At 36.7% G+C, this 18030-nt stretch overlaps 1 protein-coding gene across 6 annotated transcripts in view; it reads right to left on the bottom strand.

Moving 5' to 3' along the window:
• STXBP5L (syntaxin binding protein 5L) overlaps positions 1–18030 on the bottom strand; it is a 416226-nt gene that overhangs the window by 356897 nt on the left and 41299 nt on the right. For all 6 annotated transcript variants that reach the window (XM_082624250.1, XM_082624249.1, XM_082624248.1 and 3 more), the window contains exon 3: positions 9322–9419. In XM_082624250.1, the coding sequence (XP_082480376.1) occupies positions 9322–9419 (98 nt within the window). The remainder of the gene's footprint in view (positions 1–9321; positions 9420–18030) is intronic.

Consider the following 18030-nt stretch of genomic DNA (forward strand, 5'->3'; position numbering starts at 1 on the left):
AAGGTGGTCAAAAGGTCAAACTTCCATTATAAAACAAATAAGATCTGAGGACGTAATGCATAGCCTGGTGATTACAGTTAATAATACTCTATTGTATATTTGAAAGTTACTAAGAGAGTAGATCTTTAAAGTTCTCATCAGAAGAAAAAAAATGTTTGTAACTATGTGTGGTGACGCATGTTAACTAGACTTATTGTGATGATTAGTTCACAATATATACAGATACCGAATAATTATGTTGTACACCTGAACTTAAGATAATGTTATATGTCAATTACACTTCAATAAAAAAAGAAAATGATCCAACAATATGCTGTATACAATAAACTCACTTCAAATACAATGACATAAGTAAGTTTACAGTAAAAGGATGGAAACAGATATAACATGTAAACATTAATTTGTTTTAAAAAAGTAGGAGTGGTTATACTAAGATCACATAAAGTCAATTATAGAGCAAAGAAAATTACTGGAGATAAGTAAAGACATTACATAATGGTAAAGGGATCAATCCATGGAAGATATAACAATCCTAAATGTGTGCACACCAAACCACAGAGTCTCAAAATACAGAAAGCAAAAACTAATGAAGTTAGAAAGAGATAAATATATCCAAAATTAGAGTTTGAAGAATCTAATTCACTCTACTTTCAGCATTTGACAGGAATTTTCAGACAAAAAATTAGCAAGAATATGGAACTCAACAACACAATCAACCAACAATATGTAGTTGACAAATAGAAAACATTCCACTCAACAAGAAAAGAATGCACATGTTTTTCCATAGTCCATAGAGTATCCACCAAGACAGATCATATCCTAGGCCACAAAACAAATCTAAACAAATTTAAAAGAACTGAAATCATAAAGAGTGTGTTTTCTGACCATAATGGTATCAAAGCTAGAAATCAATAACAAGAAAACTTCCAAACAGTTGCCCATTAATTAAAATACTTCTAAGTAACTGACGGTTCAAAGAAGTCTCAAAGGCAATTTTTAAAACTACATATGATTGAATGAAAATTCAAATGCACATATCAAAATTTGTGGAATCCAGTTAAAGCCATGTTGAGAGGAGAATTAATAACACTAAATGTATACCTTAGAAAAGAGAAAGGGAATCAAATCAATAACGTAGGTTCCTACTTCAAAAAACTAGGAAAAAAGAGCAAAATAATCTCAAAGAAAAGTAAAGAAAGGAAATAATAAATATAGTTCAGAAAAAAATTGAAAAGAATAAAACAGAGAAAATCAATTAAACAAAAACCTAGCTCCTCAAAACAAAAAATCAGTAAAATTTAAAAACCACTAGTAAGACTACAAACTATGCAAATTTAAGAAGATAAAATAGAAAGCTAAAATAGTCCTAAAACTAATTTTTAAAAGTGAATCTGTAATAAAAAAAAAATCTCATAATCTCTAGGCCCAGGTACTCTCATTAGAAAACTCTTCCAAACACTTAAAGAATTAACACCAATTTTATACAAACTATTACAGAAAACAGAAGCAGAGGGAACACTTCTCAATTCATTTTATGAACCCAGTATTACGGTAATACTGAAAGCAGATAAAGACAATACATACAAAAAGTTAACTCAAAATGGAACCTGTATTTAAATATAAAATGTATAACTATAAAATTTTTAGAAAGAAATGAAAGAAAATAATTAAGATCCAAGGTTAGACTAAGAGTTCTAAAAGGTGATTCCAAAAGAGCACATGCCAGTCTCTGGTGTCCGAGCTGATAGCTGTGGCTCATGCCCGTCTCTGGAGCTCATTTAGGCGGTGCTCTGCCTTCTGTGGGCAGACAGGGAAGGAATCCCCTCTCCTCACGCACCCCGAAACAATGGTCTCTTGCCTCTTAGGCAGGTCCAGAGTTTTTCCTGGACTCCCTCCCGGCTAGCTGTAGTGCAGTAGCCCCCTTCAGGCTGTGTTCATGCAGCCAACCCCAGTCCTATCCCTGGGGTCTGACCTCCGAAGCCCGAGCCTCAGCTCCCAGCACCTATAAAGGAAAAACTGATAAACTGAACTCTGAAAGGCCCTGTTAAGAGGGTGAAAAGACAAGTTAAAGACTGGAAGAAGACAAATATCATATTATATCACTTATATGTGGAATCTAAAATATGATTCAAATGAATTTATTTACAAAACAGAAACAGACTCACAGACATAAAAAACAAAAATGGTTACCAAAGGGGAAAAGAGAGGGAGGAATAAATTAGGAGTTTGGTTTAGCAGATACAAACTACTATATATAAAATAGATAAACAAGGAACATTCAAGATGGTGGAGGAGTAAGACGTGAAGATCACCTTCCTACCCACAAATATATCAGAAATACATCTACATGTGGAAGAACTCCTGTAGAACACCTACTGAACGTTGGCAGAAGACCTCAGACTTCCCAAAAGGCAAGAAAATCCCCACGTACCTGGGTAGGGCCAAAGAAAAAAAGAAGTAACAGAGACAAAAGAATAAGGATGGGACCTGCACCTCTGGGAGAGAGCTGTGAAGGAGGAAAGTTTCCACTCAATAGGAAACCCCTTCACTGGCAGAGACAGGGGTGGGTGGGGGAAGTTTCGGAGCCACGGAGGAGTGGGCAGCAACAGGGGTGCAGAGGGTGAAGAGGAGAGATTCCAACACAGAGGCTCAGGGCTAGCCAGCACTCACTGAGAAGCTTGTCTGCTCACCCGCTGGGGCAGGTGGGGGCTGGGAGCTGAGGCTTGGGCTTTGGAAGTCAGACCCCAGGAAGAGGACTGGGGTTAGCTGCATGAATACAGCCTGAAGGGGGCTAGTGCACCACAGCTAGCCGGGAGGGAGTCCAGGAAAAACTCTGGACCGGCCTAAGAGGCAAAAGACCATTGTTTCAGGGTGTGCGAGGAGAGGTGATTCCTTCCCTGCCTGCCCACAGAAGGCAGAGCACCGCCTAAACAAGCTCCAGACATGGGCATGAGCTGCAGCTATCAGCTCGGACACCAGAGACTGGCATGAAACACTAATGCTGCTGCTGCAGCCATCAAGAAGCCTGTGTGCAAGCACAGATCACTATCCACACGCCCTCCCCCCCCCCACTCCCCGGGAGCCTGTGCAGCCTGCCACTGCCAGGGTCCCACGATCCAGGGACAACTTTCCCAGGAGAACACACGTCACGCCTCAGGCTGCTGAAGTGTCACAGTAGCCTCTGCTGCCGCATGCTCACCCTGCATTCCAATTATAATAACCGTACCCCTTCCTCCAAACTGCATGAGTGAGTCAGAGCCCCCTAATCAGCTGGTGCTTTAACCCCATCTTGTCTGGGTGGGAACAGAAGCTGAGGGCAACCTATACACAGAGGTGGGGCCAAAACCAAAGCTGAACCCCAGGAGCTGTGGGAACAAAGAGGAGAAAGGAAAATTTCTCCATGCAGCCTCAGGAGCAGCAGATTAAATCTCCACAATCAACTTGAGGTACACTGCATCTGTGGAATACCTGAATAGACAACAAATCAACCCAAAATTGAGGCGGTGGACTTTGGGAGCAACTGTAGACTTGGGGTTCGCTGCCTGCGACTGACTTGTTTCTGATTTTTATGTTTATCTTAGTATAGTTTTAAGCCCTTGTTAAAATTGGTGGATTTTTTTTATTGCTTTGGTTGCTCTCTTCTGTTTTTATTACTTTTTTATTTTAATAATTTTTAATTTTATTCAATTTTATTTCTTTATTTCCTTATTTCTTATTAATTACTATATTTCTCTTTGTTTCTTCCTTTTCTTCTGAGCCGTGTGGCTGACAGGATCTTGGTACTCCAGGCTGGTGTCAGGCCTGAGCCTCTGAGATGGGAGAGCTGTGTTCAGGACATTGGACCACCAGAGACCTCGAGCCCCACGGAATATCAATCGGCAAGAGCTCTCCCAGAGATCTCCATCTCAGCACTAAGACCCAGCTCCACCCAATGGCGGGCAAGCTCCAGTGCTGGACACCCCATGGCAAACAACTAGCAAGACAGGAACACAATCCCACCCATTAGCAGAGAGGATGCCTAAAATAATACTAAGTTCACAGACACCCCAGAACACACCACTGGATGCAGCACTGCCCACAAGAAAGACAATATCCAGCCCCGGCCACCAGGACATGGTCACCAGTCTCCTCCACCAGGAAGCCTACACAAGCCACTGAACCAACCTTACCCACTGCGGGCAGATACCAAAAACAACAGGAGCTACAAATCTGCAGGCTGTGAAAGGAGACTCCAAACACAGTAAGTTAAGCAAAATGAGAAGAAAGAGGAATATGCAACAGATGAAGGAGCAAGGTAAAAACCAACCAGACCAAACAAATGAGAGGAAATAGGCAGTCTACCTGAAAAAGTATTCTGAGTAATGATAGTAAAGATAATCCAAAGTCTTGGAAATAGAATGGAGAAAATACAAGAAATGTTTAACAAGGACCTAGGAGAACTAAAGAGCAAAGAAACAATGATGAACAACACAATAAATGAAATTTAAAATTCTCTAGAAGGGGGCTTCCCTGGTGGTGCAGTGGTTGAGAGTCCGCCTGCCGATGCTGGGGACACGGGTTCGTGCCCCGGTCCGGGAAGATCCCATATGCCACGGAGCGGCTAGGCCTGTAAGCCATGGCGGCTGAGCCTGTGCGTCCGGAGCCTGTGCTCTGCAACAGGAGAGGCCACAACAGTGAGAGGCCCGCGTACCAAAAAAAAATTTCTCTAGAAGGAATCAATAGCAGAATAACTGAGGCAGAAGAACGGATAAGTAACCTGGAAGATAAAATAGTGGAAATAACTACCACAGAGCAGAAAAAAGAAAAAAGAATGAAAAGAATTGAGGACAGTCTCAGAGACCTCCGGGACAACATTAAATGCACCAACATTCAAATTATAGGGGTCCCAGAAAAAGAAGAGAAAAAGAAAGGGACTGAGAAAATATTTGAAGAGATTATAGTTGAAAATTTCCTTAACATGAGAAAGGAAATAGTCAATAAAGTCCAGAAAGCACAGAGAGTCTCTTACAGGGTAAATCCAAGGAGAAACACGCCAAGACACAAATTAATCAAACTATCAAAATTAAATACAAAGAAAGAATATTAAAATCAGCAAGGGAAAAACAACAAATAACATACAAGGGAATCCCCATAAGGTTAGGGCTGATCTTTCAGCAGAAACTCTGCAAGCCAGAGGAAGTGGCAGGACATATTTAAAGTGATGAAAGGGAAAAACCTACGACAAAGATTACTCTAGCCAGCAAGGATCTCATTCAGATTCGATGGAGAAATTAAAACCTTTACAAATAAGCAAAAGTTAAGGGAATTCAGCACCACCAAACCAGCTTTACAACAAATGCTAAACGAACTTCTCTAGGCAGGAAACACAAGAGAAGGAAAAGACCTACAAAAACAAAGCCAAAACAATAAAGAAACTGGTAATAGGAACATACATATCAATAATTACCTAAAATGTAAATGGATTAAATGCTTCAACCAAAAGATACAGACAGGCTGAGTGGATACAAAAACAAGACCCATATATACAAGAGACCCACTTCAGACCTAGGGACACATACAGACTGAAAGTGAGGGGATGGAAAAAGATCTTTCATGCAAATGGAAATCAAAAGAAAGCAGGAGTAGCAATTCTCATATCAGACAAAATAGACTTTAAAATAAAGACTATAACAAGAAACAAAAGACACTACATAATGATCAAGGGATCAATCAAAGAAGAAGATATAACAATTGCAAATATTTATGCACCCAGCACAGGAGCACCTCAGTACATAAGGCCAATGCTAACAGCCAGAAAACGGGAAATCGACAGTGACACAATAATACTGGGAGATTTTAACACCCAACTTTCACCAATGGACAGATCATCCAAAATAAAAATAAATAAGGACACACAAGCTTTAAATGACACATTAAACAAATGGACTTGATATTTATAGGACATTCCATCCAAAAACAACAGAACACACTTTCTTCTCAAGTGCTTATGGAACATTCTCCAGGATAGACCATATCTTGGGTGACAAATTAAGCCTTTGTAAATTTAAGAAAATTGATATCATATCAAGTATCTTTCCTGACCACAACGCTATGAGACTAGATATCCATTACAGGAAAAAAACTGTAAAAAATACAAACATGTAGAAGCTAAACAATACACTACTAAATAACCAAGAGATCACTGAAGAAATCAAAGAGGAAATCAAAGATATCTAGAAACAAATGACAATGAAAACACGATGACTCAAAACCTATGTGATGCAGCAAAAGCAGTTCTAAGAGGGAAGTTTATAGCAATACAATCCTACCTCAAGAAACAAGAACAATCTCAAACAAACAACCTAACCTTATTCCTAAAGCAATTAGAGAAGAACGAACAAAAAACCAAAGTTGGCAGAAGGAAAGAAATCATAAAGATGAGAGCAGAAAAAAATAAAAAATAGGGCTTCCCTGGTGGCGCAGTGGTTGAGAGTCTGCCTGCCAATGCAGCGGACATGGGTTCGAGCCCTGGTCAGGGAGGGTCCCACATGCTGTGGAGCAACTGGGCCCGTGAGCCACAATTACTGAGCCTGTGCGGCTGGAGCCTGTGCTCCGCAACAAGAGAGGCCACGATAGTGGGAGGCCTGTGCACCGCGATGAAGAGTGGCCCCACTTGCCACAACTAGAGAAAGCCCTCACACAGAAATGAAGACCCAACACAGCCATAAATAAGTTAATTAATTTTTTTTAATAAATAAATAAAGGAAGGAAGGAAGGAAACAATAGCAAAGATCAAGAAAACAAAAAGCTGGTTCTTTGAGAAGATAAACAAAATTGATAAACCATTAGCCAGACTCATCAAGAAAAAAGGGAGAAGACTCAAATCAACAGAATTAGAAATGAAAAAGAAGTAAAAACTGACAGTGCAGAAATACATAAAGGTTTGTGACCACCTAGAGGGGTGGGATACGGAGGGTGGGAGGGAGACGCAAGAGGGAGGGGATATGGGGATATACGTATATGTATGGGCGATTCACTTTGTTATAAAGTAGAAACTAACACACCATTGTAGAGCAATTATACTCCAATAATGATGTTAAAAAAAAAAGAAATACATAGAATCATGAGCGATTACTACAAGCAACTATATGCCAATAAAATGGACAACCTGGAAGAAATAGACAAATCCGTAGAAAAGTACAACCTTCCGAAATTGAACCAGGAAGAAACAGAAAATATAAAAAGACCAATCACAAGCACTGCAATTGAAACTGTGATTAAAAATCTTCAAACAAACAAAAGCCCAGGACCAGACGGCTTCACAGGCAAATTCTATCAAACATTTAGAGAAGAGCTAACACCTATCCTTCTCAAACTCTTCCAAAAAATAGTAGAGGGAGAAACACTCCCAAACTCATTCTATGAGGCCACCACCCTGATACCAAAACCAGACAAAGATGTCACAAAAAAAGAAAACCACAGACCAATATCCCTAATGAACACAGATGCAAAAATCCTCAACAAAATACTACCAAACAGAATCCAACAGCACATTAAAAGGATCATACACCATGATCAAGTGGGGTTTATCACAGGAATACAAGGATTCTTCAATACACGCAATTCAATCAATGTGATACACCGCAAAAACAAACTGAAGGATAAAAGCCATATGAGTATCTCAACGGGTGCAGAAAAAGCTTTTGACAAAATTTAACACCCATTTACAATAATAACTCTCCAGAAAGTAGGCACAGAGGGAACTTACGTCAACATAATAAAGGCCATATATGACAAACCCACAGCCAACATCATTCTCAGTGGTGAAAAACTGAAACCATTTCCTCTAAAATCAGGAACAAGACAAGGATGTCCACGGTCACCACTATTATTCAACATAGTTTTGGAAGTTTTAGCCACAGCGATAAGAGAAGAAAAAGAAATAAAAGGAATACAAATCGAAAAAGAAGTAAAATTGTCACTGTTTGCAGATGATATGATACTTTACATAGAGAATCCTAAAGATGCTACCAGAAAACTACTAGAGCTAATCAATGAATTTTGTGAAGTAGCAGGATACAAAATTAATGCACAGAAATCTCTTGAATTCCTATACACTAATGATGAAAAATATGAAAGCGAAATTAAGGAATCACTCCCATTTACCACTGCAACAAAAAGAATAAAATACCTAGGAATAAACCTACCTAAGGAGACAAAAGACCTGTATCAGAAAACTATAAGACACTGATGAAAGAAATTAAAGATGATACCAACAGATGCAGAGATATACCATGTTCTTGAATTGGAAGAATCAACATTGTGAAAATGACTCTGCTACCCAAAGCAATCTACAGATTCAATGTAATCCCTATCAAACTACCACTGGCATTTTTCACAGAACTAGAACAAATAATTTCACAATTTGTATAGAAACACAAAAGACCCCGAATAGCCAAAGCAATCTTCAGAAAGAAAAACGGAGCTGGAGGAGTCAGGCTCCTGGACTTCAGACTAAACTACAAAGCTACAGTAATTAAGACAGGATGGTACTGGCACAAAAACAGAAATATTGATCAATGGAACAGGATAGAAAGCCCAGAGATAAACCCATGCACATAGGGTCACCTTATCTTTGATAAAGGAGGCAAGAATATACAATGTAGAAAAGACAGCCTCTTCAATAAGTGGTGCTGGGAAAACTGGACAGCTACATGTAAAAGAATGAAATCAGAACACTTCCTAACACCATACACCAAAATAAACTCAAAATGGATTAAAGACCTAAATGTAAGGCCAGACACTATAAAACTCTTAGAGGAAAACATTTACAGAAATGGGATGACACTAAAACAAAACTTGGGAGGAAATTCACAGCCCTACAGGCATATATTAGAAAAGAAGAAAGTTCTCAAATCTGTGACTTCAGTTTTCACCTTAAAACACTAGAAAAAGATAAAATGAAACACAAGATTAATCAAAAGAGGGGAAATAAAAAAAATCAAACCAGGAATCAATGAAATAAAATATAGGAAAACAATACAGAAAAGCAATAAAACCAAAAGTTGGTTCTTATGAAAATCAGTGCAGCTGATAAGCTTCTAGCCAGACTAATCAGGAAAAAGTAGAAGACACAAATCACCAATATCAGGGATTTTAAAAGGAGCATCAATACTTATCTCACAGACATTAAATATATGCCAACAAATTTGATGATATGGGTTACTCATTGTTAAAGAAACAATAAACTTTATTTGGTCATAAATATTTCACTTACCTAAATATTTAAGGAAATGTAATTGGTATTAATATAGCAAATAATGAACCAAAAAATAAGGATACATTCGTATAGCACCAGTTCTCGTCCCAATAGCCAAGATTTTCTGAACTGGATCAAAGGCTAATGCTGTTGGCTGATAAGGAAAACCATGCCGAACTGTCTGAAAGAGAAAACAGTGAAAATAGTCATCAGGGAAATAAAAATTTAAATCACAACAAGATTCCACTATCTAACCACCAGAATGACTAAAATAATTATTTATTTAATGTTTTAAAAACTATTACCAAGTATTGTTGGTAGGAGTGTAAAATGACACAACCACTTTAGAAAAATGTGCTGTAGTTCTTTACAAACTAAACATATACCTGTCCTATGACCTAGAAATTCCACTCCTGTGTATGTACCCAAGGAAATGAAGAGCATATGCCCACATAATAATTTGTATAAGTATGCCCCTAACAGCTTTATACATAACCACCTAGAAACAGCCCAGGTGACAATCAACAAGAGAATTCAAAAACAAAACTGTGGTATACACATACAATAGAATACTACTCAACAATTAAAAGATAAAAACTAATGACAGAAGCCAAAACATGGATGATTCTCAAATATATTATGCTAAGTAAAAGAAGCAATACACAAAGAATATATATAGTATGATTACATTTTTATTAAGTTCTAAACAAGTAAAACTAACCTATGGTGAAAAAAATCAGAACAGTGGTTGACTTGAGGAGAACTGACTGGAAGGGGTATGAAGGAACTTTATTGCGTGAAGGTAATATTCTATATTTTGACAAGGTTTGAATTACACATGTGTATACTTTAGTCAAAACTCATCAAACAGTACAGTAAAATTTGTGACAACATATAAATACATATATGAGTGTTCCAGTATAATTCTTTCAAATCCTCTGTATGTTTGAAAGCTTTCATAATAACACAGCAGGAAAGAAAGGAAAGAAAAATATAAAGAGTTCATAATATCACAAAAGAGATAAGACTAACATGTAAAAAGGAATATGCAATATTAGACAGGAACTAATTTCAATATGAAATGTGCTATAACTTTTCAAAAAAAATAGAGGACCCACATAGGTCAGGATAAAAGGGATTCTATACCTTGTTCAGCCACATATTTAGTGCTCCAGAAACTATTTTTAATGGAAATATCTTTATAATAAAATATGGCTTTTGTAAATATTTGAAGATGAAAAGATTAACTATAGCATGCAGTTTATCTAAAACTCATTCCCCAGAGAAAACACAGTAAGGAGTTCATTGCATAAACTCATTTTCTTTTAAAGCATATATGAACATATATGCATATGCATATTAACTAATATATAACCAGATCTGTAATCTGATTTTCTCACTTAGCAGTATATCGTAGAAATATTTCCACAAAAAAATGTTTAGATGTATAATGCTTCAACCTATTTAAAGGTTGCAGAGCTTATTATAGTATGAATATACCACAATGTCTTTAACCAACCAACTACTGTTCTATAACCTCCAAAGAATTCTCAACTAAGTTGGTTAAAAAAATTATTACTAAGAAAACCCATTTTCTATTCATGATCCTTAACTGAGGTGTTTCCCTTTTGATTCTGAACTGTCCTTATTTTGACTTATAAACAGAATTGTCAACAGGAAGATATTCATAATCTTCATGCAGATCAATGTGGATAAAAATTATCGAATATAGTTTATCTCAAAAAAATAGAACAGGTGGGAACACTTCCCAACTCATTCTATGGCCAGTATTACCCTGATCCCAGAAACAAAGTCATCACAAGAAAAGAAAACTAAATACCACTAATTCTTAATTAATATAGGTATAAAAATCCCCAATAAAATATGAGCAAACCAATTCCAGCAACATATAAAAAGGAAATACAATATGACTTGGTAGAATTTATCCCAGGAATGCAAGGTTGGTTTAACATCAAAAAATTAATGTAATATCCCATCTCAATAGAAAATAGGACAAAAATCACATGGTCACCTCAATAGATGCAGAAAAATTATTTCAGAAAATCCAACACCCATTCATGTTAAAAAGCACTGAATAAACAGAACTGTAGAGAACTTCCTCAATCTGATAAATGGCGTGTACAAAAAACCTACAGCTAACATCATACTAATTAGTGAAAGAATAAGTGCTTTCCCTCTAAGATCAGGAATGAAACAAGTATGTCTGCTCTTGCCACTTCTAAATCCTATCCAGGGCAATTAGGCAACAAAAAAAGAAAGACATCAGATTTTTTTGAAAAAGGAACTAAAACTATCTGCCAATGACATGATCTTGTGTATATAAGCCTAAGAAATACACTGAAAAATTATTAGAACTAATAAAGAAGTTAAGCAAGATTACAAAATTAATGTACAAATCAATTATATTTCTATATACTAGCAATGCACTATCAAAAAATGAAATTAAGAGAACAATTTCATTTACAACAGCAGCCAAAGGAATAAAATATTCAGTAATAAAATGAACAAAAGAAGTACAAAACTTACATGCTAAAAACTACAAAACACTTTTGAAAAAAATTTAAGACAACCTAAATAAAAGGAAAGGCTTCTCATATCCATGGATTAAAATACCTACTATTGTTAAGGTGACAATACTCCACAGATTGATCTTCAGAATCAATGCAATCCCTAACAAAACCCCAGCTGGCTTTTTTTTTTTTTTGCAGAAATTGACAAGTCAACCCTAAGATTCATATGGGTATTCAAGAGGCCCAGAATACCAAAATGATCTTGAAAAGGAAGAACAAAGTTGGAGCATTCACATTTTTAAAATTTAGACAAATCTGCAGTAATCAAGACAATGAGGCACTGGCATAGGATAAACATTTAGATCAATGGAACAGCATTGAGATTCCAGAAACAAATGTTCACATTTTCAGTCAGTTGATTACTGCCAAGGGTGCTAAGACAACTCAATGAGAAATGAACAGCCTTTTAACAAATGATACTGCAACAACTGGATATCAACATGCAAAAGAATCAAGTTGGACTCATATATACAAACTAACTCAAAATGGATCATAGACCTAAATGTAAGGGCCAAAACTATAAAAATTTTAGAAGAAAACATATGCTTAAATCTTAGTGACTTAGGATTAGGCAATGGTTTCTTACATATGACCCAAAAAGCACAAGCAATAAAATTAAAAATAGATAAACTGAACCTCGTGAGAATTAAAAACTTTTGTGCTGTAGAGGATACTATCAAGAAAGTAAAAAGACAACCCAAAGAATGGGAGAAAATATTTGCAAATCATATATCTGATAAGGAATTTATATCCAGAATAAATAAAGAACTCTTACAACTCAATAATAAAAAGACAAATAACTCAATTTTAAAAATGGGCAAAGGATCTTAATAGACACTTATCCAAAATATATATATAAATGACCAATAAGCACATGGTAAGATGCTCAACATCATTAGCCATTAGGGAACTGCAAATCATATCCACAATGAGCTATAACTGCATACTCACTAGGATGGCTACAAAAAAAGATATTAATACAGATTGACTAAGATGTAGAGAAATTGGAGCCTTAATACATTGCTGGTAGAAATGTAAAATCATGTAGTTTCTTCGGAAAATAGTTCGGCATTTCCTCAAAATGTGAAACAGAGTTACCCTATAACCCAGGGATTCCACTCCTGGGTATATAACCAAGGAAAATAGAAAAGAAATCCATATAAAAGTTTTATACAAATATTCATAGCAACCTGACTCAAAATATTCAAAAAGTAGAAACAACTCAAACATTCATCAACTGATGAATGAGTAGATGAAATTTGGTATGTGTGTACAATGGAATACTATTCATCAATAAAAGCGACTGAAGTATGATACATGCTACAACAGGGATGTACCTTGAAGATGAAAGAAGCCAGTCATATATTGTATAATTCCATTTACATGGAATGTACAGAATAGAAAAGTCTATAGAGACAGAAATTATTGGGTTGGCCAAAAGGTTCATTCAGTTTTTTCTGTAAGATGGCTCTAGTAGCTCTTAGTCACTTTTAACTCCATTCAAAACAATTTTGTTAGACTGTATGTGACAGCTGTCATATCAGCGTGCATTTTAAAAAAAGCCATCAAAATTGGTGAATTTTTGTGTAGCCATTTTAAAATTGAAAATGGAAGAAAGAAAGCAACATTTTCAGCATATTATGCTGTATTATTTCAAGAAAGATAAAAACGCAACTGAAACGCAAAAAAGATTTGTGCAGTGTATGGAGAAGGTGCTGTGACTGATCAAATGTGTCAAAAATGGTTTGCAAAGTTTTATGCTAGAGATTTCTCGCTGGACGATGCTCCACGGTCAGGTAGACCAGTTGAAGTTGAGAGCAATCAAATCGAGACATTAATTGAGAACAATCAACGTTATACCCCTCGGGAGATAGCCGACATACTCAAAATATCCAAATCAAGCGTTGAAAATCATTTGCAGCAGCTTGGTTACATTAATTGCTTTGATGTTTGGGTTCCACATAAGTTAAGTGAAAAAAAACTTCTTGACCATATTTCCTCATGCGATTCTCTACTTAAACGTAATGAAAACGTTCCGTTTTTAAAACAAATTATGACGGGTGATGAAAAGTGGATACTGTACAATAATGTGGAATGGAAGAGATCCTCGGGCAAATGAAATGAACCACCACCAACCACACCAAAGGCCAGTCTTCATCCAAAGAAGGTGATGTTGTTTATATGGTGGGATTGGAAGGGAGTCCTCTATTATGAGCTCCTTCTGGAAAACGAAACAATTCCAACAAGTACTGCTCCCAGTTAGACCAACTGAAAGAAGCACTTGATGAAAAGCATCCAGAATTAGTCAACAGAAAATGCACAATCTTTCATCAGGATAATGCAAGGCTGCATGTTTCTTTGACGACTAGGCAAAAACTGTTACAGCTTGGCTGGGAAGTTCTGATTCATCCACCATATTCACCAGACATTGCACCTTCAGATTTCCATTTATTTAGGTCTTTACAAAATTCTCTTAATAGAAGAAATTTCAATTCCCTGGAAGACTGTAAAAGGCACCTGGAAAAGTTCTTTGCTCAAAAAGATAAAAAGTTTTGGGAAGATGGAATTATGAAGTTGCCTGAAAAATGGCAGAAAGTAGGGGAACAAAAGGGTGAATATGTTGTTCAATAAAGTTCTTCTTGAAAATGAAAATGTGTCTTTTATTTTTACTTAAAAACTGAAGGCACTTTTTGGCCAACCCAATATATCACTGGTTGCCTAGGAATGGGGGATAGGGGCTCTGGATAATGGGCATTTACTGTTAATGAGTACAGAGTTGTTTTGGGGGTGTTGAAATGTTCTAAAACTGATTATGTTCTAAAACTAGTGAAATGTATGCTTTAACTGGGTGAATTTTATTTTAATTTGAAAGAAAAAATACTGTTCTCCTCAAGAATATCAAATATTCTGATATTGCATCATCAGACAATGTGTACAATAAGAAGTTAGGATCAGTTGGGATACCTGGCTGATTTCAAAAGAATCAATGCTATCAACTGGAATGACAGACATGCAGTTAAAAAAAAAAAAAATTGAAGCAGAGAAAAATGTAGGACAACTGAGTCTGAAGACAACTTGTCAAGGTGAAAAATTCTCAATTTTTAGACACAGTCAGAAAGGGTTGTTGAAATACTATAGTTTATGTTCAGTTGGTGAAATAAGCAAAGCTGATCACCAACAAATAAAATGAGGTTCTTAAATATCTAATTTTTCCTAATATTTTGTTTCTCTTGCTTTGTTTTACTCTCTATTTGTCTGCTCAGGCTGCTATAACAAAATACTGGGTAGCTTAAACAAGATGTTTATTTCTCACAGTTCTCAAGGCTAGGAAGTCAAGATCAAGTTACTAGCCAATTCAGTTGCTGGTTAAGAGCCCTCTTCCTGGGTTGCAGATGGCCACCTTCTCATTGTGTCCTCATATGATGGGGAGGTAAGCATCTCTGTCTCTTCCTCTTATAAAGCCACAAATCTCATCATGAGGCCCTATCCTTATGACATCATCTAATTCTAATTAACTCCCAAAGGCCCCATATCCAAATACTATCACCCTGTGGGTTAGGGTTTCAACATATGAATTTTGGGAGAACCCAATTCAATCCATAGCATTCTCCATTCAAAACATTACAGGGGATGAGGCAAGGTGGCCAACTGTACCAAAAGTTACACAAATCTCTCTAGATATCTGGAGCAAAAAAAGATGGTTACAAATAGGTGGAAACGCTGGTCATGTCACCCTGAGTTAGGAAGCTGTTACTATTTCTGAAATGAAAGACACAAACTTGTACTCATTGCTGACACTGCAAAAGGCACTAGCAGAAATAAAACGACTTACTTTCTTCGTGTCTTTTAATCTGGCACCTTCCATTGGCAGAATCTAACCACAACACAGCTAGGAAGGAATTCTGAACATTTAGCTTTAGTTTAGTTTTCATTTTAATTTCCTCAGTATACAAATGAGAACACAGAAGGGCCAGTGTGGAACAAGGGCAGTATGAGACAAAAAAGAACTCATATTAGGCCTGGCTGACTGGGCTTAATATTATCATAATATTTCAAAACAGCCTCAAAAACACCTATGACAGAGACTATCTGTCGCTTCCCACTATCTTCTTCTCCCCTTTTTCTATAGTACTAAAATTTTGAGTTCAGCACATAGCAATCCAGTTCACACTATATTTCCCAGCCTCCACAGCTGAGATTAGATTCTAAACAAAGGAATGAGAGCAGAAATGATATAAACGCATAAACATAATGGCAAATAAAACTTATTTTTCTCTTCTACTAATTGGAAAATGGATTCAATGGCAGGAATTGGATCAGCCATCTTAGAACATGAGATGAAAGCCATATGTCAAGGACAGTAGAGCACCAAGATAGAAAGACCTTGTTGGGTTCTAGATACCATAAAGCCATTGAATCAGTCCTTGGTTGCTTAATCTTAGACAGATTTCATGAAAGAGAAATAAACTTCTACATTGTTTAAGCTGCAGTTATTATGGCCTGTTAAAACATCTTAACTGTCATCCTAACACCCATACCAACCATTCATTCCTAAAAAGAAGTAAATATTTATTAGACCACCAAGTTAGTTTATGGGGAATGTTCCCTAGTATTGCTCATTAGTCTGAAAAATAAAAGAAGCAAATATGGGACTTCCCTGGTGGCCCAGTAGTTAAGAATCCACCTGCCAATGCAGGGGACACGGGTTCGAGCCGTGGTCTGGGAAGATCCCACGTGCCGGGGAGCAACTAAGCCTGTGCACCACAACTACTGAACCTGTGCTCTAGAGCTTGCAAGCCACAAGTACTGAGCCCACGTGCCACAACTACTGAAGCCCTCACACTTAGAGCCGGTGCTCTACAACAAGAAAAACCTCCTCAGTGAGAAGCCTGTGCACCACAATGAAGAGTAGCCCCCGCTTGCCACAATTAGAGAAAGCCCGCACACAGCAACAAAGACCCAATGCAGCCAAAACTAAATAAATTAATTAATTTTTAAAAAGATACAAATATGGCTTTTGATTCTATACTACTAGGATTCCAACTTGCTACTGTATTGGTGATTCATGCTTATATTTATCATCTCTATACTATTGATATGCCAAAGCTATCATTTCTATAATCTGAGCATAGAACTCCTAATATCATATACCAGTTTTCATCTAATAACATGAATGCAACAATTGAAAACTACCAGATATAGAAAATAAAACTACCTATAGATTACAGAAGATAGAATATTATAATTAAGAAATAAATTTATTCTATTTAAAATTCCTCTAGATAGACAATTTGACTCTCAATATTTATGATTACATAATAGGTACTTTTTCTGATATAAGTTCACTTGCCTGGTTAGGTCTACAAATGTTACACTCTGGGGAAAGGGCAGAGTGAGGTAAATCATTCCTGATCTTGGATCCAGAAACTGGAAATTAACCACAGTCTCAAAATTTGTTCAGTAAGTCATAAAGTCATTTAATCTGAGATAAAATATCTGGGCTATTCTATTACAGAAAAGAACATTCACATGGACACACATATTTTGGTAAGCAAAAACCAATTATTACTGTAACTGGAGCAACTCCCACTGATGAGAAAATTCCCTCAATTTCAATGATATTTGTTTCCAATAACAGCCAAATTACTTGAACTTTGAGGGTTTTTAGGGATGTGTGTGTATGTCCATAGCTCTTCTCTAGATGTGATGTCATCTTAGATCCCTGAAAATACTGCTGAATGATTTCCTGCTCCCTTGGATGAAGAATAAGACTAAGAGAACTATGGTAGGCATATGACACCATGGAGTGGCATAATGGTAACAAAAATAACAAGTTCCTATGAAACCCCATCACTTTGCGATAGAAAGGTAAGATTGTTCTATATGCACAAGTATGGCAAAATACCTACTCATGCAAATGCCACTGGCAATTGATGAACTGGTACCAGTTTCTCATTAAGACTTTTAAATCTCTTGAAAGAATGAGAAAACCACCATGCTCAAAGATCTAAAAGGCAGTTGATATTAAAATTAAAGGAGAGGGACTTCCCTGGTGGTACAGTGGTTAAGACTCCACCCTTCCAATGCAGTGGGCACGGGTTCTATCCTTGGTTGGGGAACCGAGATCCCACATGCTGTGTGGCGTGGCCAAAAATTTTTTAAAAAGTTAAATTAGAATAACGCCCAAATATACCCCCATTT

Source organism: Mesoplodon mirus (genome assembly GCF_964341445.2).
Source record: "Mesoplodon mirus genome assembly, chromosome: 6".
NCBI classification, from domain to species: Eukaryota; Metazoa; Chordata; class Mammalia; order Artiodactyla; family Ziphiidae; genus Mesoplodon; species Mesoplodon mirus.